General features: G+C 44.4%; 1 protein-coding gene across 1 annotated transcript in view; it reads right to left on the bottom strand.

Moving 5' to 3' along the window:
- Window positions 1-23255, bottom strand: part of dock10 (dedicator of cytokinesis 10) — a 133478-nt gene extending 110223 nt beyond the window's left edge. Inside the window, exon 1 of the mRNA XM_084064331.1 lies at window positions 22944-23255. Coding sequence (XP_083920457.1) covers window positions 22944-23060 — 117 coding nt within the window. The 5' untranslated portion in view covers window positions 23061-23255. The remainder of the gene's footprint in view (window positions 1-22943) is intronic.
- Window positions 23256-23900: the final 645 nt, after the last annotated feature.

The raw sequence follows: 23900 nt of genomic DNA, 5'->3' as shown, positions 1-23900 counted from the left end.
CTCTCGTTTCAATTCAATTCAAAGGGGCATTATTGGCACAAGAAAACATACGTTTACATTGCCAAAGCAAAAGAGGAACAAAACAATCAAAGCGAAACAAAACAATGCATGTACAATGGAATGGGAATAAAGAAATGTGTAAACAGAGCTGCATTGCAACTTAGATTGAAGACTATCTTTACGAAACTATACAAATTTTGCATTTTTATAGGGAAAAATATAGGAAAGATTAGCTTGGCATAAACTTTCGAAACAGAGTTGACAGTAGTATTGCAATGTTTTGCATTAACTTGGTATAAAACCCTCACAATAAATAGCAGCAATTTATTCAAATGTAATTAAAGGTAGTTGCTCTGTTCATATGTACGGTATCTACTGAGGTCATTCGGTGTAAACAGTGCAGGATACACACACGATTTATAGTCCTTAAGTCCTTAAGGGTTGTATTTCTGTCACAACAGCTCTCTCTCTCTCTCTCTCTCTCTCTCTCTCTCTCTCTCAAAGTGGTGGAAGATAGGCTACTCAGATGTGGTACCTAGTGAGTCCTGTCACGTCAAATGTTGCAATTTGGTCAGATGTTGTCCCACATGCTGTCACTATTAGTATGGCTCTCTCTCTCTCTCTCTCTCTCTCTCTCTCTCTCTCTCTCTCTCTCTCTCTCTCTCTCTCTCTCTCTCTCTCTCTCTCTCTCTCTCTCTCTCTCTCTCTCTCTCTCTCTCTCTCTCTCTCTCTCTCTCTCTCTCTCTCTCTCTCTCTCTCTCTCTCTGCCCTGCTTTCTTCTCTGTTATGTCTTCTACAGCTCTGCAAGCCATTCAGGCTTTTTGGCTGAAATGTAAGGTACACAGAAAATTACTGCATCACACGCATGCACCCACACACACGCACCCACACATGCACACCCCCCCCCCCCCCCCCACCCACCCCACCCACACACACACACACACTCACATACACACACCCACCCACGCACGAACACGCACATGCAGTGAACCAGCGCAGAGCCACAGGCTGCCTGTAAATCCAAAACAGAGAAAACCAAACAAGGGTTCCCATTGACCCCCCCCTCTTCCCTCTTCCCGCCGTCTAATATCAGCTTACAGACGCATGAGAGACGGCATGGAATCATAGATCTCTCTCCATTGTCGCGCTGCCTTTCAACCGCTCTCTTTTTACTACCCACAGTTATTGTTTACTTTGGCTCTGGCCTACATTTCCCCTGGGACACATATCAGTGGGACACCTCTCTGTCCGTCTGTCTGTACAGTGCTGCTGCTGAGTGGGAGCTGGCATATTCATCACATCAGTTCCATTTCCATATCCACTGCCGGCACTTGTCACCAGGGTTGCCCGATCTGCTTATTATAATTTCCCCGCAAGATTTTATTTGAAAATAGCAGATCTACAAGCTCACAACGCGTCGCATCGCGGCGCGTTGTGAGCTTGTAGATCTGCTATTTTCAAATAGCTGATGTACATGTTACAGTGCTCATGTGGCCGATAGTCGCTTCTTTTGGGCTGGTTTTCCTAGACCTGGTTGCTTGTTTCTCTCACAGAATCTGGCAACACTGCTTGTCACAGCTGGTGGTGACAGTGTGTGTAATAATACAGAGACATTCACGTATAGAAGACGAGTCATGTAGACATGAGAAAAGTCCCTTTTTCCACATACTGTAGAAAGTTGGTTCTCATTTCTCAACCGAAATAATCATATTTGAACTGGGGACCCCCCACAATGACAAGCACTTCGCAACACCTCGCAACGTGAGGCATTGTGAGCATGCAGATCAGCTATTTGTTTTACACTGTTTGCCTCTTTCTTAGGTAATAGACAATTTGGCCAATGTTTGACCGTTTATTATTGTATAGTTTGTTTGTTTGTTCATTTTAGAGGTGTTAAAAAGGTCTTAAAAGTCCTCAAATTGTCACTTTAGAAATGTGCAGATATCCTGTATACACTTATACTGTGTGTTGGTTTGTTTACTGTTGAGTGAGAAAACAATGTTGCATATTAAGCTGATTATCTGTTATTATAGGGGTCCGATTATGGGTAATAAATGCAATATTGTGTGAATGCACGGATGACAGTGTACTTTGAATATCTGTTTGTACTTTTAGTCCCTCGTTTAACCACATGAACCCTAGTATCCCTATTCAGGACATGTCATAATAGGCGTTTCAGCAAAAATAGGCAATCTATAAGCTCACAATATGTCGCAATGTGATGCGTTTTGAGCTTGTAGATCAGCTATTTTTGGGGTAGAGTGTAGTATAGACCCCTGGGGGAGTGGATAATGTGAAGCACTTTGAATGTATTTGTATGAAATGTGCTAAACACATGATATTAACTTAACATAATGATTCAACTGAGAAAATGACATATACATTTACATTTCTATTCCAAATTAGCAGCTTTTGTGACAGAAGCGTGCACTCTTAAGCCTGGTTATGTTGAGCTCTATTAATGAAATATGGCAGCTATGGCTTTGGGCTGTGCTAGTCCAGGACAGCATGTCTCAGCAGTCTCTTGGAAAAAAGTTTGTCTTCAAACTCTTCGTAAAAACAGGGATCTGTTTTGTTTCCAACAAGGCCACAGGCATTGCAGAGTCATAATAGTGTGTGTGTGTGTGTGTGTGTGTGTGTGTGCGTGTGTGTGCGTGTGTGTGCGTGTGTGTGCGTGTGTGTGTGTGTGTGTGTGTGTGTGTGTGTGTGTGTGTGTGTGTGTGTGTGTGTGTGTGTGTGTGTGTGTGTGTGTGTGTGGCTACAGCAGGCATTTATTTGGGCACTGGTGGTGAAACATTAATGCTGCTTCCGTAAGCAAGGATGTTGGTTGGTGCCACTGGGCGTGTGTGTGTGTGTGTGTGTGTGTGTGTGTGTGTGTGTGTGTGTGTGTGTGTGTGTGTGTGTGTGTGTGTGTGTGTGTGTGTGTGTGTGTGTGTGTGTGTGTGTGTGTGTGTGTGCGTGCGCGTGCGCGTGCGCGTGTGTGTGTGTGTGTGTATGTATGTGTGTGCATGTGTGTGTGTGCCAGTGCGTGTGTGTGCATGTGCGTGTGTGTGTAAGTGGTTACAGTGGCAGATGGCTGTTCTTCTCTGTATCGCTGTGCTTCCCTGCCACCGGCACCCAGGGGGCAGCAGACAGACAGGATGATGGGTGCTGGGTCAGACTGGGTGACAGACAGAATGATGGGTGCCGGGGTCAGAGTGGGTGACAGGACTGGGTCAGGGGGACAGATTAAGGTCACATACAGATAAAGCAGAGAGGACTGGACAGGTAAACAAGGTCTGACTGGAAATTATACAGAGGACTCGCCCCGACGTACCTGTGCTGTAATGGTTTTACAGTGTTCTAAATATATCATATCGTCTCTGTCGGGTGGAAACCTTATGTCATACCTTTTCAGGATTCAAATTCAAATATTGCAAAAGTAGCAGATCTACAAGCTCGAAGCCGTGTTTCGAGCTTGTAGATCTGCTACTTTTGATACTTTTGTGTGAAGTTGTAGTATGATCAAGCAGGGCATTAATTTACAAAAAAAACAAAAAAGTTAGAATATGGAGATAAGAGGTTTCTGCCCGACAGCAACAATATTGTGTAATATGTAAATATACACGTACTGTATATCATCACTGTCGGGCACAAACATTGCATCTCTAAATGCAATTTTGTGTGATACCCTATTTTATACTTCGTTGTGTGACAGTGTTGGGCAAAAGTAGCAGCATGTACAATACAATCTCACAACGTGTGGCGGTGCGACACGTTGTGAGATTGTTGTGTTTATGCTATTTTTGAGAAATAAAAAATGTATCTGCCTATAATGGCATGCCCGAAATAGGGAGTCCCGGGTTGAAAGTGGTTACGTCTGTCAGTGGATTTGATAAATATTTAAGTATCAACAAGAGCTCATGACTAAATAATAACTACATTGGATCCATCAGAACACAGGTTCCTTTTTCCCTTTTCCTGAAACCTAACATTTTTGGACATACAAGGTTTCCAGCCCGACAGAGGCCACATACCTGTATCCACCAGTGGTGTAAAGTAACTAAGTACATTTACTCAAGTACTGTTCTTATGTACACTTTTGAGGTATTTTTACTTTACTGGAGTATTTCCCGTTTTCAGTACTTTTACTTCTACTCCACTACAGTACATCTAAGATGTAAATATTGTACTTTTTACTCCACTACAATTATTTGAAAACTTTAGATACTAGTTACTTTGTAGATCTTGATTAGTATTACAGAACATACATTAACCACTTCAGCCCTAAATACATTTCGGCCTCGCGGTGCAACGCATTGTGAGCTTGTAGATCTGCTATTTTCAAAAGATTTTTTAACATTTTATACATTTGAAAACTTGTAAAATGGGACATTCTGCTTAATGAGTACTTTCTACTTTTGATACTTTATGTACATTTTGATAACAATAATGTTTTACTTTTATGAAGTACATTTTTAATTCCGGACGTTTACTTGTTACAGAGTATTTCTATATTGATACTTTTACTTAAAGACGCACTGAAGTGACATTTTCGGTCATTTTATTTTGAAGGTTCAGCCCGAAACGTCGACTCAACGACTCTAAACCAATCAGAAGGTCCCATCCCTTCAGGCTATGGGACAGGTGCATGTAATCAAGATTAATTTATATTCGTGAAGGCTGTATTATGTCATCACGCAGCACGTTTTCGTTTACAGGAAGTAATTAAGATTGGCTTTTTAGGGACTTTAGATGTAAAAATACACAAAAATGGGTTTTTTTCATTTTTTTGGGCATCTATTGTTAGGTATGCCCATATGATGACCACGGATATGCTCTAAAAGTGTGAAAAACATATTTTTCATTTCACTACACCTTTAAGTAAAAAATGTTAGCACTTTTTCCACCTCTGGTGTCCACCTTGTCCAATCAGTACAGCTGTGTTTGCCACAGTGTCGATCAATCTGATCGGCCGCCGTGTTCTGTCCAACCAATTGAGACGGCTAACGAAGGAGGGGGGTGTGGTCTGAGTGTCTGTGTGTGTGGTTGGAGCGTTATTATGAAACCCACGCCGCGTCCTGGCAAACCCGCTGTGATTGGTCAGTAGTCGCTGTGATTGACAGTTCTCGTTTTTGCTACTATGCCTATACCTAACCTTAACCCTAACCCTAACCTCAGTAAAACTATGCCTAAACCTAACCCTAACCCTAACCCTAACCTCAGTAAGACTATGCCTAAACCTAACCCTAACCCTAACCCTAACCTCAGTAAAACTATGCCTGCCAGGGAGCCAATCAGACAGGTAAGGCGGGTCTAAATCCTGGAGGGTTGGTGGAATCCATAATCAGGCGTGGTTGGACTGTATGTGTGTGTCTGCATTCATGTCCACATAGTACATGTCTGTTACTTGTGTGCGTGCGTGCGTGTCTGCATGTGCGTGTGTGTGCGTGCGTGCGTGCGTGCGTGCGTGCGTGCGTGCGTGCGTGCGCATATACAAGGGGGCCAGGATGGGGCGGGGGGGGGGGGATGGGGGCAGTAATGGCAGAAGCATATTCAGGCCGCCCACTGTGGAATGCTGTGAGAGGCAGAGATACTGTAGAACACAACAATTCACTCACACAGAGAGAGAGAGAGAGAGAGAGTTGGTGAACTATTCTTAGTTCAGCATGTGAAGTGGACCCCCACTTCCCCCTCCTCCCCGGGGGCCATGACAGAGGCTGGATAGATGGACGGGGCGGCCGGCGGTAGCTATTAAGGGAGAGGATGACTTTAAGGCTTTAAGAGAGAGAGAGAGAGAGAGAGAGAGAGAGAGAGAGAGAGAGAGAGAGAGAGAGAGAGAGAGAGAGAGAGAGAGAGAGAGCTTGATAGTGAAAGTGGGGAGAAGAGACACAAGGACAGAGAGAATGAGATAGAGAGAGAGAGAGAGAGAGAGAGAGAGAGAGAGAGAGAGAGACACAGAGAGAGAGACAGAGAGAGAGGTTAAAAACTAGTGAACCAAAGCCTGCTCAGCGGTCTGAATGGAGGCAGTTCAGCACCAAAGAGTTCATTGTAAACCTACACTAACACAATGCATAGAGCCCCAGGGACCACTCTCTCTCTCTCTCTCTCTCTCTCTGTTCTACTCCCTCCATCTCTTCTCTCTCTCTGAAACTCTTCCTCTGTTACACTCCCTCTGCCCCCCCGCCCCCCTTCTCTGTCATGTGACCTCTCACAAACCCCTGACATACAGACAGACACACATTCTTTCTCGCTGCTGTTCCTACCTAGACTAAACAGTCCAGCATCCACTTTTTGTTCTTCTCCACTGCAACGCACCAAGATATATAGATCCTGCCACACCGTCGTCAAAAAATAGCCCATCCACAAACTCACAACACGTTGAATACATTCATGTGGCTCATGGGATCAGCATGGGAACGGCTTGGCTCCGATGTGTACATTGAACTCAACGTGGCCAGCCTGTGATGTCAGTCATCTATGACATATCTATGATGCAAGAGCCAAGTTGAGCAAGCTTTCAGCCCTATCAGAGCCTCATTCACTTCCCATATGAATTCACCTCATATAAAAGTACTTCTGTGCCCTACTGGCAGTGTGCACAATACATTTGACGCTGATCGGTCCAGCGGTTTGCAGGATTAGTTCCGGACGCACAGACAGACAGACAGACAGACAGACAGACCCTTTTATAGACTGTTGAACTCCTGCAGAGCCACGGCGTAAAGACGTTGAGAACCACTGTAGATATTCCATCGGGTCCATCTGTAGAATGCTACAAAACAGCCAATAAACGTTGAGCTAGCATTGGCTGGAGTGTCCGGAGGTTCAGAGAGCGCACACACAAAAGCACACAACACACACACACACACACACACACACACACACACACACACACACACACACACACACACTGAGGTCACCGCTGCTGGGCACCGGGGTGTGCGAGATGGGAGGAGTGCAGAGTTCAAACACTGGGGCGATTCAGCGGACACACTGTCACTACAGTGACTGTGGGACAGCCTTGGATTTTCATGGTCTTTGTCTCTCTCTGCTTTCCATTTCTGTCTCCTCCTCTGAATAAGTCATTGAGAGGATGGGGAGAGCCAGGGAGAATGAACGAGAGAGAGAGAGAGAGAGCGAGAAAGAGAAACGGAGGGGGAGAGAGAGAGAGATATGGTGTTGCACTGTCCTACTGTTATCACACAAACATGGCTGAGTCGTCAGCCGCTCTGTCATAACAAACGTCAAAGAGTTATTCATCTTCTCTAATCCGTTTGCCTCTTGTTCTCTTGTCCTCGTTGTATACAAGCGCACACACACACACACACACACACACACACACACACACACACACACACACACACACACACACACACGCACACACGCACGCACGCACGCACGCACACACACACAAACACCATGGACATTGGAACAATAGTCACTCACTATAACATAAGCTACTTAAGCCCTACATGTATACATACACTTTGTCATATGTACGACAATAAGGCTCACAGTGCGTCGCATTTTGCAACACGTTGCAATATATATATATATATATATATATATATATATATATATAAATCATTTTTGAAAGGTATTATTTTTCGGAAATTATTATTTTTTATTACGAAAAACTTTTGAATCTTTTTATTTATTTTACATTTTTGCCTATAATGACACGTGCACAGTAGGAAGGCTTAACCCATTAAGATTGGGAAAGCCTCTGTCACTTTAGATTTTAACCACTTTACCCAAAAAAAAGCTGATATACAAGCTCATAACGCGGCACAGAGTGCCGTGTTATGAGCTTGTATATCTGCTTTTTTTTTATCATGAAAATTTGTATATATATTTTCTCATGCGAACATTTGTAACTCAATATTTGCTTCTGGGGATTCTACCAATGTCTTCTAAATACAGTTTTTTGAAAAAACCTATGTTGCTATAATCAGTGTCAAGGGCCCCCAAAATGATATGTAGGCTATTTGGCCGCGGACCCCCATCTCAAAATATGTTGTTCCAGGAACCTCCAGAAGCAAAGATTTGAGTAAAAAATGTTTGCTTTAAAAATAAATAAATATATATATTCAAAGATTTGCACACATTTTCACGATTGATCTACAAGCTCGTACATCTGCTATTTTTTGAAAAGCCAAAGAAATCTAAAATGACCAGCAGATGCGTTCTCCGGGGCGGATAACAAGGACTCAAAGCTAAAGGTGCAACCTCAGAACTCTGTGTGATCATTATGTAGTCGAGGACGTTCAGAACCGGAGGAGAGGAGTGGGAAAAAAGAGAGAGTCGGAGAAAAGGTAATTAGAGAGTGGCACGTAGCACTCTACATAGAGAGAGAGAGAGAGAGAGAGAGAGAGAGAGAGAGAGAGAGATAACTAAGAGAGAGAGAGAGAGAGTTGTATGAGGTGAAGATGAAAGAGCAGGGTAGCTGAAGGGAAAGATGGAGTTAGTGGATGAAAGCAAGAGAGGATGTGCGCCACATTATTGATGAATCTACGCACACAGACAGACAGACAGACAGACAGACAGACAGACAGACAGACAGACAGACAGACAGACAGACAGACAGACAGACAGACAGACAGACAGACAGACAGACAGACAGACAGACAGACAGACAGACACACACACACACACACACACACACACACACACACACACACACACACACACACAGACATATACCACATCACATCAGAACACAACATCCTGTCCCACCCTGCCAGAGGTGACAACAAGGAGGTTACATTTAAGGTTGCACTGGTACCTAAATATAACATGCACTGTGCATGGGGGAGTCGTGTGATAGCAGATGTATATATATATATATATATATATATATATATATATATATAATATATATATATATATATATATATATATATATATATAATATATATATATATATATACATACTAGAGTTTCGGGGGGCTACGCCCCCCTCAACCCCAGCCGCGCACGGGGCCCAGCCGTGTGTATATTGGGGGACCCAAATCGCCGGAGTGAAACTGTGGAAAAGTGTTTTTGAAAAAGGAAAAAATTTGAAGAAATAATATTTGTTATGTTTCAGGGGGTCCACAGGGGGTCCGCGGACCCCCTGATGGTCCACTGACCCCCTGTGGAGTGTTGGGACGCGCGGGGACACCCCTGGAACATTGCGGACCATTTCGGTGTTTTTTTTTTTTTCATGAAGGTGGTTGCTTGTTTCTGGCGCAGGCTGTGCAAACCTGGCAACCCAGCGCATGCTGCCGCACGTTTAAGTGGCGTAGCGTCATGAGGGTCAGTGGGGCCGTGGCTCGGTCAGTGAAGACCCTGTAGTGCGGATGATATGTGGCATAGAGGGGCAGATTGTAAATCCACAGAGGAAACATCCGTGGCCTACCATTGGTTCAGCGATGTGTGCGGTCGCCCTGCGGCCCCTCCTCATCCACCAATGTGCAGTATTGAGAGCCCTGACGTCACAACAATTGGAGCGATGGGCACTGCACTGTGGTTGGTTAGGGTACACCTAGGGCCCAGGTAGAACCCAGTTAAAGCCTGCATGGGCAAACTCAGTTAGGACCCGCCTTGGTCCCACATAAACATGGCTAGTTGGGGCCCACCTAAGGGCCAGGTAGAAGCTACTTATAGCCTGCATGGGCATCGCAGTTGGGACTGAAGTGGATGCCGCTGACATTGCTGACATGCGAATGGGTCCATATGGTTTAGCCCACCTTGAAACCATATGGGAACTACGCTGGCATGCTGGCTGTAATGCAAACGCTGCATCATACCTGCAGTGTGTAGTTTGATGTTGTGTGTGTAGCAGATATACCTGCAGTGTGTAGATCAATGTCCATAGGAAAGTCAATGCCCAGCAGTGTTTTTTTCCCCCAGCAGAGTTTCTAGTGTCTCTGTGTCTCTCTGGAAGAGGTTGCACATGAACTCTGCAGCCGCACTGAGGCGCTCCAACACAAACACTCTGACATTAAGCTGCTTCACACAACAAACATCAGCACCACGCTGCTGTTTGTCCAAAAGACACAATATCTGCTCTCCCACCGACGTCATGTGTTCATTTATCGACAGCTGTACAGAGTCCTTTTGACACATTTTACGTCGTTTATCCAGCTCTCACTGACTCTCCACATCGGGCTGTTATTTTGCTGCGATCAAGTCAACGATGTGAGAGATTAGCTATCACAGACGGACGGACAGGGGGTGAAACATAGTCTTGCGCCATGCCTTTCGGCCTGGCGGAGACAATAAAAAACCGAAAGTAAAGGAAATGGCCATTTCTGCAACAGAAGTAGTCAATAAACTATGCTATGAAAACATGGGCCACATTGGCAAAGAATGTAAGAAAGAGGCAATGATGTAGAAAATAGCCGATCTCCAAGCTTACAAAGCCTCTGAACGTGAGGCGTTTCGAGCTTGTAGATCGGCTATTTTCACAATATTTACTTGTGGAACGGAGTCAAACAGAATGGGGGGGTCCCAGATCAAGTACGTGTATTTGGGGGGGGGGGGGGGGGGGGGGCGGCGTGAAAGGGTTGATAAACACTGCTGTAATCGGAGCGAAATTATCTGAAATTACTACATGACCATAATGCAGCCTAACAGGCGTTGCACGGGGCGGTCCTGCCATTACGTTAGTTACTGTAGTTGCTGTGGAGCTACATAGTTCTCCAGAAGACACACACAAACATACACCATCTACAATGGACGAACTGAGCAGCAATATACACATTCACCACACGAACGTGCATTGTTGACAAAGTGATTGCACAGCCGCTGCAGGCATGACAACCAGGTTAGCGTTAGCGACATGGCAGCTATCACAGCGCCCTGTCCGTCGTGCTGCAACTGCCTGTGATGGCTACAGCAGTAACAGCAAGCTGTCTGCGATGCCATTGTCTGGAGACTGCTCTTAGCGTGACACGACCAATGAGAGTGAGCGCTGTAGTTGTTGCTAAGATACGGTGGCGTCTCTGCCCCATAGCTTGTAGATCTCTCACACATGATTGGCGTAGGCTGCGTTTGCCAGGTCTGACTTTGTGTCTAAGCAATGGTCGGCTGATTTTTGCGCGCCTTTGGGCTCGTTTGCATTGTGCGCACGGCAGCGCTTGTTTAGCGTACGTCAGCGCGACGTGGCAACGGACGTGGCAACGTGAAAGGTGATTGGCTGGTGAAAAGAAACACCCGACGTTACACCAGAAATGGTGCCTGGAGAAAATGGTGACCAAAACAAAAGTTTGGAAAAAAAAGGAAAAAAAAACCCGCAGCGGCTGCGTGCTGTTGTGGTGATGAGGTCGTGCGCACGGTAAACGGTACGAAGCTGCCTCCCCTTCCGTTTTGTCCGACATTTGGTGAGTAGAATTAATTATGTTGCGCGGTGGAAAAGGTGTATTGAGCAGTGAGATGTCCCCTACGCGAGGCGTAAATTCAGCGCGGCCGGCGTGGCGAGTCAGTTGGCGACATGTGGTCTGGCGGTGCGTTGTTTAGTCGATAACAGAGCTGTGGGGTGTGGACACCGAGGGTGCGGAAGTTGGTCGCCATTTATATAGTTAGATAGTGTTTTCACATCAAAAGATGTGTTTTAAGTTTGCGTTTAAAATTATCAACATTCTCAGCCACCCTCAGACCCTGCATATTGTCTCTGCTCAGATTCTTCTGCAAGATGTGCAACACTGAAAACATGCAAGCTTTCACACTTACGCAAAAAACACAACACACACACACACACACACACACACACACACACACACACACACACACACACACACACACACACACACACACACACACACACACACACACACACACACACACACACACACACACACACACACACACACACACACACACACCACAGGAATGTCCCATGTCCGCACAAACACACAGACCTGAAAAGTGCTTGCCCTGCTAACATAATGCTTAAACCATACACACAATGCAGTCGCACACACACGTGCACACCAGGGATAGTCTGGTGTGTTTATGAGAGAAAGGGTTATCTGTCATTATGGAGGCCTCCCAACCTGGTCCACTGGGAGGGGAGGAGACCAGATAGACCAACCGATAGCTAGGAGCCCCCCCCCCCCCCCCCCCCTAACCCCCAACACACACACACACACACACACACACACACACACACACACACACACACACACACACACACACACACACACACACACACACACACACACAGTTGTATTAGCATACTTTGGAGGACATCAACGTTTTAGGACAGCATTGAATAATTCCAGAAAATAGCGCCGCGTCACACTGCAAGCTTTTAGGTCGGCTATTTTGCTGTGCGCAGCACCGTCCAGAGTGTAACGAAGTATAAATCAGGCATAACTCCTAACAATCCTATAACCCCTAAACCTAACCTCTAAATGCCTGATCCTAGTCCTCCAACCCCCTACCTGAATGTTTTCCAAATTGTAGGCCTAATTCCCCAAATCCTTTTTTTCTTCTTCATAAAACCAGGAACAAGGTCCTCATAATTGTCTATTTCTGAAATTATGCTTGTGGGGACAACTGGCCCTCACAAGTATAGTAAACACACACACACACACACACACACACACACTTGCCTGACTTATACTTACAGTAGTTGTGCACCAGTGTGTTGTGCACTGAAAATAGCCAATCTATGAGCTCACAAAACATTGCAGTGCGATTTTGCATGTGTGTCTATTTTCCATGTGCAATACCGGTGTGCAATTAAGTGTAAATCGGCATAACTCTAACTCTAACCTCTAAACGTAATCCTAATCCTAACCTGAATATTTTCATAATTGTGAACCTAAATAAATAAAAAAAATGTAACCACACAACAGCAATGAATTATCAATTGTGAGGACAGGGGAATGTATCCTTACAAAGTCATTTTTTTCAAATTCTATAGTATACACTGTACTTATGGGGACATTTGAGCTATAGTAATTACGCACGCACGCACGCACGCACGCACCCCTCTCTCTACCCCTGTACCCTCAGCTGTTCGCTCCCTCCCCTCTCTCTCTAATCTGGAGGTCTCTTGAGCTTATCGCCTTGTGATGTCTGACTTAATTATAACTCTGACTCCTGTCCCGTCCAGATGTGGTTAACGAGAGGTGGGTGACCCAGACGGCGGCCGAGGCCAAACCAGGTCTCCCACCACAGCATCAGCTAACCACCGGTCCACAGTACACTACACAGCCACGCAGGGCTGTCACCGTCGTCATGACATTAATTGTCACACAAATAATTTACAGCTACACTGCCCCAGTTACCCACAGTGTCCCCCAGGGCTCAGTGCTTGGCCCCCTCCTCTTCATCATCCTACAGTACCACTTGGTCAGTGCAATGCACTCCCCAATCACATCTTTCAAAACTTCTCTCAAAACCCATACAATACGTACAATACGTGACGGTCCATGTGCTTCATGTGGAAAAACAATTCCACCAAGGTTGACAGAAGAAAGCGGGCACTCCAAAATATTTTTTTCTCTGTTTCTCATTTTCTTTTAATGTGACGCGTTTCGGCGTGTGGCCTTCATCGGAGCAAGGTTCCCTGCATCTCTCTCTCAGCCAAGGGGGTCCTTGGCCTGAAAAACGTTGAAGACCCCCTGGATTAGCCAATGAATACATTTATGAAAAACGCCTGATGCACAGAGGTGAGAGAGAGGGAGAGAGAGAGAGAGAGAGAGAGAGAGAGAGAGAGCGTGGGAACACGAGAGCAATCTCAGAAAGATAGACAAGATACATTTACATAAATACAGTAAGAAAAGATGGGGAAGGGGGTGCAGGAGTGTGGGGGGGGGGGCGGTTGCGATATGCGAACAGTGATAAAGGACTGCTTCCTGGGTAGAATTCCGCCGTAATTGACCTTTCCCTGTCGCCATGGTAACAGAGCCACGGGCTGTTGGGAGGAGAGTAATTATCCAGTAATCTAACTGGTTTCCTTTTGGTTTTCAACATTTTATCTGCATGGCTATCATGCATCACACTGGGATGTTAGTCAACACTTTATCTGCATGGCTATCATAAATCATACAGGGATGTTAGTCAGCACTGCATGCGTGAGATCAGGCAGACGGGCGTGAGATGTAGGAAATACTGCAACATAATTCATGTGGTAAGATCAGAGGTGGACAGTAACTAAGTTCATTTGCTTGAGGAGTACTATGATACTTAAAGGACTTCATCCATTTTCTACCTATCTTCATATAATTGGTCCTCACTAATGCTCATGATAAAATGGTAAAAAAAAATCTACTCGGTCTGTGTCTCATAGGAGGGCTGTGGACACTTCAGAAACCCGCCTACCAGTGACATCATCATTAGCAGGTTTATTTTTTTCAACAACATTTTTATTGACGCGAGAGTAATGGCTTCTATTATAGTATGCTACCTCTCCAGGAATAGAAAGTTTCTATTAGCTTTGATTCCATAGCAATGATGTCACTGGTAGGCATGGTTTCTGAACTGTCCACAGCCCTCCTCTGAGACACAGATGGGGTAGATGAAAATGGTGCCATATTATAATGAGCATTAGTGAGGACCAATTATATAAAGATAGGTTGAAAATGGGTGATGTCGCCCATTAAGAGTATTTGTTTTTGTTTTTTGACTTTCACTTTGCTACATTTTAAATAGAAATGCTTTTGACTCCCCACATTTCTACCCCCCACAGAGATTTTGAACATTTCTGAAAAATTTGACAATTTCTGGAAATGTCTGTATTTGCTTGAGTATATACTTTGTCTACCACTGGATAAGATCAGATAAAAAAGCAGCGACAGTGACAGTGGACACAACGGACAAATGTTACGTAACGTTTTTTCAAAATTATCATCTCAAAATATTGCAGTAAAACATAATCTGAAATGCTCACACGCACTCACACACATAAAGAAAGACACTTAACATGCACATATGCAACACAAGTGCACACATAAGCACGCATGTGCGCGTGTGCACACACACACACACACACACACACACACACACACACACACACACACACACACACACACACACACACACACACACACACACACACACACACAGTCACAAAGCCAGCATGCCGGGCCAATAGGCTGATCAGCAGTCACGCCTGTGTACCATGATGTGTCATGAGAAGAAAGGGGAGTCATTGTGACAGCATACCCGTCAAACACCAGACACAATGGGGCTACACCCCCCCACCCCTCAAACAACAGACATGCTGGGAATACACCCCCCCCCCCCAACCTCATACACCAGACACAAAGCGCCTACACCCCCCAACCTTCAAACAACAGACACACATGGGGCTTCACCCCACCCCACCCCACACACAGCAGACACAAAGCGCCTACACCCCCCACCCGCTCAAAACAACAGACACACTATAGCTTCACAGCCCAACCCGTCAGACAACAGACACACATGGTCCTACTAACATATTACTGTCTACCACTGTTTCCAGCTCCACACAGAGACTCAGGTCATGTGCTAGAGTTTACTACACGGACATATCTGACGTATCTGCCACCATCAGCTCTGCAGAGGAGAGGAGAGGAGAGGAGAGGAGAGGAGAGGAGAGGAGAGGAGAGGAGAGGAGAGGAGAGGAGAGGGGAGGGGAGGGGAGGGGAGGGGAAGAGAAAGAGAAAGAGAAAGAGAAAGAGAAAGAGAAAGAGAAAGAGAAAGAGGAAGAGGAAGAGAAGAGAAGAGAAGAGAAGAGAAGAGAAGAGAAGAGAAGAGAAGAGAAGAGAAGAGAAGAAAGGGGGAGCAGAGAGTACAGTAGGAGAGGAGAGGAGAGGAGCATATTCATTGTTTTTCTTTTGCTCTCCTACACAATAAAGTGCGATGGATTAGAGAGCAGCTGGTGGAAAAGCCAGAGGAGAGAAACAAGCAACAGAACGACAGAGATGATAAAATATGAAAGACTTTCTTATTTATTAGACAATATTCCATTCCAATGCCAAGGTCTCACAATGAAAGCACAAAAACAGGGGAAGGAAAAGCACTTGAGCCTTAAAAAGATATGTGGCCTTCTTTCTATATGCAGGCCTCTCGGAAAATGTGTGTGTGTGTGTGTGTGTGTGTGTGTGTGTGTGTGTGTGTGTGTGTGTGTGTGTGTGTGTGTGTGTGTGTGTGTGTGTGTGTGTGTGCGTGCGTGCGTGCGTGCGTGCGTGCGTGCGTGCGTGCGTGCGTGCGTGCGTGCGTGCGTGCGTGCGTGCGTGCGTCTGTGTGTGTGTGTGTGTGTGTGTGTGTGTGTGTGTGTGTGTGTGTGTGTGTGTGTGTGTGTGTGTGTGTGTGCGTGCCCTGGTGTTTGGGCCAAAGAACACATGCTGGTGTCTGGTACTAGTCCCAGACCAGGGCTGGTCATTCCAATAATATACTGTACTGACTGAAGCCCAATCAGCCAAGACTGGCAGACAGGAACGTGAAGGTATGTGTATGTGTGTGTGTGTGTGTGTGTGTGTGTGTGTGTGTGTGTGTGTGTGTGTGTGTGTGTGTGTGTGTGTACATGTGTTCCTACAGTATACATGTATTTGCGAGTGTACCATTATGTCCCCACAAGTATAGTAGAATTTGAGAAGTACACATTGTGAGGACAATTTTACTGGTTCTCATATTTAAAAAAATATATTTTATGGTTAAAGATGATTGAAAAAGATTCAGGTTGGGGTTAGGAGTTATGTCTTATTTGTATTATAGCTACAAGCACACACCTTGATGAGCTTGTAGATCTGCTATTTTCAGCTTTAGTGTCCTCACAAGTATAGTGATACAACCATGTGTGTGCATGTGTGTGTGCATGTGTGCGTGCATGTGTCCGTGCATATGCATGTGTGCACACACGCACAGAGGCATCAACATGATTGGATTTGGAAAATGGGCACTAGGTTGTGATCAGGGCTGGAGCTAACGATTATTTTCATAATACATTTTATCTTGATTCTGTGGTTTATTCTTTTGATTATTGGATGAAACCAAGCCACTAATTTAAGCCATAAAATGGCAGTAAAATGACATAATTAAGTAGGCTATATATGCAGTAGCTTAGCTATACAGATAGTAGCTGAGCTATTAGCTTAACTACATTTCCCAGGTTGTGGGCATAGCTTCACTACTTTCAGAATGATGTAGCTTTGAAATAGTTCAGCTTTTCTTTTCCTTTTTTTCACAATGTAGCTGGGTAGCTTGGCAACAAAGAATATATATTTTCAGTGGTACAAAAAAAAGCACAACAGATACGTTTTGAGTTTGTCATCACATCAGAGATAGAATTCTCTATTCATTCTTCTACTAATCGCCATTCATTTATAGTGTTTACACATTGCTATGTTTTATTCAATGTCAAACTATTTATTCATTTATTATTCAATGCCATTTTCAACCACTTTAGGTACAAATTAGCTGGGGGAGGGGGGCATGTTGTGACCAGTATAGCATCAGGAACAGCGGTGGTTGGTGCAGTCAAGCAAGCTTGCAGGAGGGGGCAAAAATAAGCCCCATTGATTGATTGATTGATTTTTTTATTAGGCAAAAGAATGTAAAACAACACAGTTACATTTATAATGCTTTTGTCTAAAAGGTCCGGCCAAAAAAGTCCTTGCGGGCTTGTTTCCATTGGGGTCCTTGCAGTACCAAAATTAATCCTGATCAACTGCCAGGTTGGCATATCATTCCCAAGTCCTGGCTGTGTGTTTGGTTTGGCGTCTGGACTGAGCAGCTATGGACAGATCTGTCACAACAGGAAACCAGTGGCCTTACAAGAATGACACCTGTCACTGAAACACTGCACTGCTTTGGGTGTCTTCGCGGCCATGTTGGCGGCCATAGCTGAATGGTTACAGAGGCCCACTGTGAAGCAGAAGGTCCCAGGTTCAATTCCCGGCCACGGCAATGTGTCGAGGTGTCCCTGAGCAAGACACTTAACCCCAAACTGACCCCCTACGGTCACTTGAGAAGCACTCAGTGAAGCTGAGACCGGCATTTCCCCTGTGGTATGAAATAGGTCTAATTATTATTATTATTGTGTTATTATGTTATACTCAGGGTTCAGTTTTTACATCACAACGCATTGCTTTTAAATACATCCAATGTGAATATTTAGCTAGCTGTATATCACATGGGCTGTGCTCCTTTAGTTGTGACTCCCACAATAAATCAAACACACTTCCTGAATTAGATTAGCATTCAGCCGGTATGTATATAATGTTTCCTGTGACCTGGTGGCTCACAGTGTAGGTTTTATGATTTAGTTACCATGACCTATAGAGCCACATATGCTACATTCATGATCTATGATCAAATACCATGAAATATCATAACTCCTATATACCCTTACATGCTTATCTTGTGGACAAGTAGTGAACAGTCCATTACTCTGTAAAGTAATACAGTCTGGCCCTGACTCTGATATACAGTACATGCATGTGCACACAGTGTGCAGGTAATCAGATTACATGATGTACTGTACATGGTATAGCACACACTCGAGAAACCCATAAAAGAAAACCTGAATCAGGAGCAACAGAGCTAGGCGAGAGTGGCAAAAGTTATGTTAAGTTAAATGAGGAGGTATGGAAGGGAATAAACAGACAGAGACAAAAAGAGAGAGACAAAGAGAGAGAGAGACAGAGACAGAGACAGAGAGAGAGACTATGTGCTCTAGTGAGTGTTCGCCCCACAGGACTTGATTCTGCTGACCTGGTTTATTTTACCAACAAAGCCTATGCATTAACACACACATGCGCGCGCGCACACACACACACACACACTCACACTCACACACACACACACACACACACACACACACACACACACACACACACACACACACACACACACACACACACACACACACACTCACACTCACACTCACACTCACACTCACACACACTCACACACACACACACACACACACACACACACACACACACACACACACACACACACACACACACACACACACATGCCTGTAGGCATTTACACCTACTTAACCTATGCATGTGCACACTAGCATTATAAGTGTACATTTATAGGCATTCTTAGTCTCTTATCCAGCTTTCTCTCTCTCTCTCTCTCTCACACACACACAGGTTGTTTGTTTGCTGTTATTAACACCCACACACTTATAAGAATTACAACAAGCATGCAGTTGTGTTGCAATATGAAGTGGTCAGCCTACAGTATCTCCATCTCTTTTAGGGTAAATGACACAATATAGCATAATGATGCATCAATTTACCCTTCTTCTTCTTTTTGAAGGTCTTCCTGGTAGTGATCACCCTCAACACACACACACATGCACGCACAGATACTGTACACATACACACATATGCACGCATGCACACTGACACACACAGCACCATACACATGCTCTGACTACACATTATCCCTCACATTATCCCTCACACACAGGCACCCAAGTCACCACTTTATATTTACCGTACAAAAGTCAACATCTAAAATACTCACAGTGCAAACACTGTAAGAAAAGAAAGGGAGTGTGTGCGCGCACGCATGTGTGTGTTTGTGTGTGTGTCAGTGTGCATGCGTACGTACGTGTGTATTATGTGTATGTGTGCATGCATGTGCATGTGTGCATCCGTGTGTGTGTGTGTGTGTGTGTGTGTGTGTGTGTGTGTGTTGAGGGTGATCACTACCAGGAAGACCTTCAAAAAGAAGAAGAGTAAGGATAAATTGATGCATCATCATGCTAGATTATGTCATTTACCCTTAAATGAGATGGATATACAAGGCTGACCACTTGCAACACAGCTGCATGCTTGTTGTAATTCTTAAATACAAGTGTGTGGGTGTTAATAACAGCAAACAAACAACCTGTTTCATTCATTTGCTATGTCAAGGAGCCAAAAACAAAACGAGAACATTTTACTCTCTTGCACTTGTATAACGGGATGTAACAATAAAGAATCTTGAATCTATCTGGTAGATTCACAGTGTAACTCTGTGTGTGTCTCTCTCAGAGAGGCTGTACAGACTCTCCTAGTCTCTGTAGAGCCGTGCTTGTGGCCAGCGCTGGTGGGCAGAGGTCCAGTGACCAGTGGGCAGTCAGTCACACCGAACCATGAATTCCTTTTAGTTGCAGTACAGAATACAGGCCGGCCACTCATCCACTCTGCGAGGCCTCGTTTATGCATTGTCGTACAACGGTGTCGCAGACCGAAAATAGCAGATCAACAGATCAACAAAACAAACGCTCCTCCATCTCTCTCCTCCTCATCCTTCTCATCCTAATCTTACACTCTATCTTTTTTCCTCCTCTCTACAGCATGCGGTTTTGCCATTGCTTTTGCTAGTTGATCAAAAGGTCAGTGTGTGGTGTTTGATGCGACTGCAACTTTGGATTATATCCCTAGTGATTATTCTGTCCATTACTTTTTCGGTTTGTATAAAATAATCGAGAAGTGCATGTTTTGGGCTATTTGTTTCTATATTATTCTGTATATCAACAAATCGAAACAAGTACATTTGAATAGATGTATATACTCTACTAAGTTGATCAATCTGATTAATCACTTAAGCAATATTTTATACTTTGTTGTACAACGGTGTCATACAAAATCAGCTGATATAAGCTCCCAACGCGTCACATTAAGACGTGTTGAGAGCTTGTAGTTGAGAGCTGCAATCTCCTCTGTTTTGGAACAACACTACACTACACTATACACCACACTACACTACACTACACCACACTTTCCATGAGATAAGTGGTTAGCAAGGCAGTTAACTCAACCTACAACCTGTTGTTGCTGCGTTGCAATGCTACACATCAGTGCCTCTGGAGATCTGGGCCACCAGTCACTGACTGATCGATTTATACAATCAATAAAGTGGTCAATAAGCACTATTCTGTTTTAATCTATTTTCAGACCACAGGACATAACTGCAGTGTACTACAGTATAAGTTATTTTTGAGTAACCTCTTTTCTTCTATTTCATTCTTCTGTATTGATGGCATGCACAGTAACATTTGGATGCTAGACTTATGGTTCTCAACATGGGGTCCAGGGGCCACTGAGAGAGGGGGGTCCAGGGAGTCCCAAGCTACAGTAAACGATTGATACATATTCCTCTTTGTTAAATCACATGTATTTATATGTACAAATAAATTACTAGAGAACTAGGGAATGTCTATTTTGATCAAAGTTCCACTGCTATCTCTATGCCTACAGTACATAGACAGTAAAGGACAAAATGACAAACCACCAAATCGGACCAAATCATGCCCAAGAATGCCATGTCCTTAGATAGGGATCCCAGAGATACATATCTTTACCAAATGGGGGTCCTTAAAATTAAAAAGGTTGAGAATCTAGGTAGATGATACTGCATTAGAGAAGCAAAATATTACTGTTGTATTCTATCGTGTTTTAAAATGTACTACAACAGTGTGTAATGTTATGTGCCCAGCAGCACTGCCGCTGACATATTGATGGTGTTTTTCTTTCCCATTCCATTGTAATCAGCTGTGCAGCGTGATGCAGCTACAGCGTCCCAGTGACACAGTAACACCAGTAACACCAGTAACATTAGCAGCACATGTAGAGGATGCAGGCGACTGGAGCGGAATGACCTTTCTCTACGCTTATCTACACACACTCACACTCACACTCACACTCACACTCACACACTCACACTCACACTCACACTCACACTCACACTCACACTCACACACACACACACACACACACACACACACACACACACACACACACACACACACACATATACACACCAAAATCAAGTGTCCTTTTCTTCTCAGATGAAGGGAAGAATGCATTTTCTGACACAAATCCTGCACCGTCAATGTAACCAACATTGACAATACCTGTGTGTCTGTGTGCAGGTATGTGTATGAGTGCACGCACACGCGTGCGACGGTGTGTGAGCGTGTAGCCAGCCTATAATGCAGTGTGTGCATGTTTTTGTTTTTTTACCCTGGATTATCCCCTGCTCTCGGGATCTTGTGTGACTGTGAGTGTGAACACATCACACGGCGCGACACACCCACTCAAACCTGGCTGCATACGCAAAATGCATTATGATATGGACAAATCCTACTACGAACACACACACACACACACACACACACACACACACACACACACACACAGTAACACACCACCAGCATCCATCCATCCTCCTCTCTCTCTCCTCTCCCTGCATCTCTGCACTGCTGGGCTGATGTTACCGCCTACGTCACACCGCATCTCCTCCACTGTGGGGCATTTCCACCAGCTTTACTACCAAGCCCTTCATTTATTTATTTATTTATTCCATATTCCACAACCGTTCCCCCATCAGCCCAGCCAAGCCAAGCCAAGCCAAGCCGGAGAAAAACCTCAAGCCACAGGGGAATGATGTGATAGGTTATATAGGGTTTTTTATAGCCATATACGGGCCAATGGAGGGCGATGCTGAAAATAATATAGCCCCATTCAAAAACCATTTGAGTTTTATGGAGCGGATACGATACGATATTCGTTGGTTTCCCCCCTCCCCACAGGATCAATAGCCTGTGCAGCCACGGGTTTCCATGTTCATCTAAGGCTACCAGAAAGGGACTGGGTTTCAATGTCAAGTCCGTCCACAAGCCCGACAGGTCTCCCTTCAGCCAGAACCAAGCCTTGATCCGGTCTCCCTGCAACCAAACCCCCCAAACCAAGCCTTGGTTTGGGGCGTTATGGCTGAAGATACAAGATAGGCTACAATTGTATCAACCCCCCCGAACCAGGTTCGGGGGGGTTGATACAATTGTAGCCTATCTTGACTGAAGATATATATGCTACAACTGTATCTTCATGTCCATTAACTATGGCCCCATTTTTATAACGCAGCCCCCCTTAGTTTGGAACAGGAATATTATTGTATTTATCCCACAGGTGGTCTGAAAACACGTTGTTTGTCACAGTTTCTCATGATAATTGATACATGCATGATGCACTCACCGCCGTGCCCGTGGCCGTGCTGTGTCTCACCGCATTGCACGCAGTCTGTCGGATCTCCGCCGCGCTGCCAGGCTTCAGCAGGTTCTTGGTAAATCTCCGGGTCGATTCCGATGCCATGTCCTCATCTGAGCGGTCTTCTTTCACACCGATCGACGACGAGCTGGCCCGGTGGTCCCTCTTCTTCTCCTTCAGAAACAAATAAAATGTAAACAAAAAAATAACAAATTGAGTCTGTATCTATTCTATTTATAGGGCTACTACTCTACTGCAAAAACACATCTACAGTGAGCCTCGGAGCGTCACTGACTGACTGGCTGCGCGAAAGCTTCTCTCCTCCTGCTACTCGGCCGTGCCTAGCTCCGTTCCGTGAGCAGAAATTGGACTTCCGGTTTTCGAGCTAGCAGAAATAAGGTTTCCGGTTGCCTTCAAAATAAGATTGTGAATTTTGTATGTTTTTTAAAAGACACAAATCATAAATACATTTATGATGTATGCCTTTTAAATGGCTCATACTAAAACACTTCTAAGTGGCAAGTTTTTAAAAAAAAGACACAATTGTATCTAAAAAATAAATTTATGATGTACAGTATGTCTTTTTAAATGGCTTATACTAGATCACTTCTAAGTGCCAGGTTGTTCCAGTTTGAAATTGGCTATTGACCCCCATTAAATGTGCACTTAGCACTGTTTTGCACTTTAACTGGATATTGATTTGTGTGTGTTACATATATGTATTGTTTTTGTATTGTTTGTCCATTGTTGTAATAATGCTGACTCTAGGCCAGGTCACTCTTGGAAAATGATGATGATATAATATATTGTTTATTGCAGAAGCAAATAAACAATGATAAAAGAGACCACAAAATATGCTACAAATAATAATAGTAGATAGTGCAGGTGAGATTTAAAAAAAAATAAGAATTTCGGGTTTATAAAGTTGATCTCACCTATTTAAAA

This window comes from Gymnoscopelus microlampas (genome assembly GCF_963454915.1).
Source record: "Gymnoscopelus microlampas genome assembly, chromosome: 8".
Classification (NCBI taxonomy): Eukaryota; Metazoa; Chordata; class Actinopteri; order Myctophiformes; family Myctophidae; genus Gymnoscopelus; species Gymnoscopelus microlampas.
This window is presented reverse-complemented; position numbering and strand designations above follow the sequence as displayed.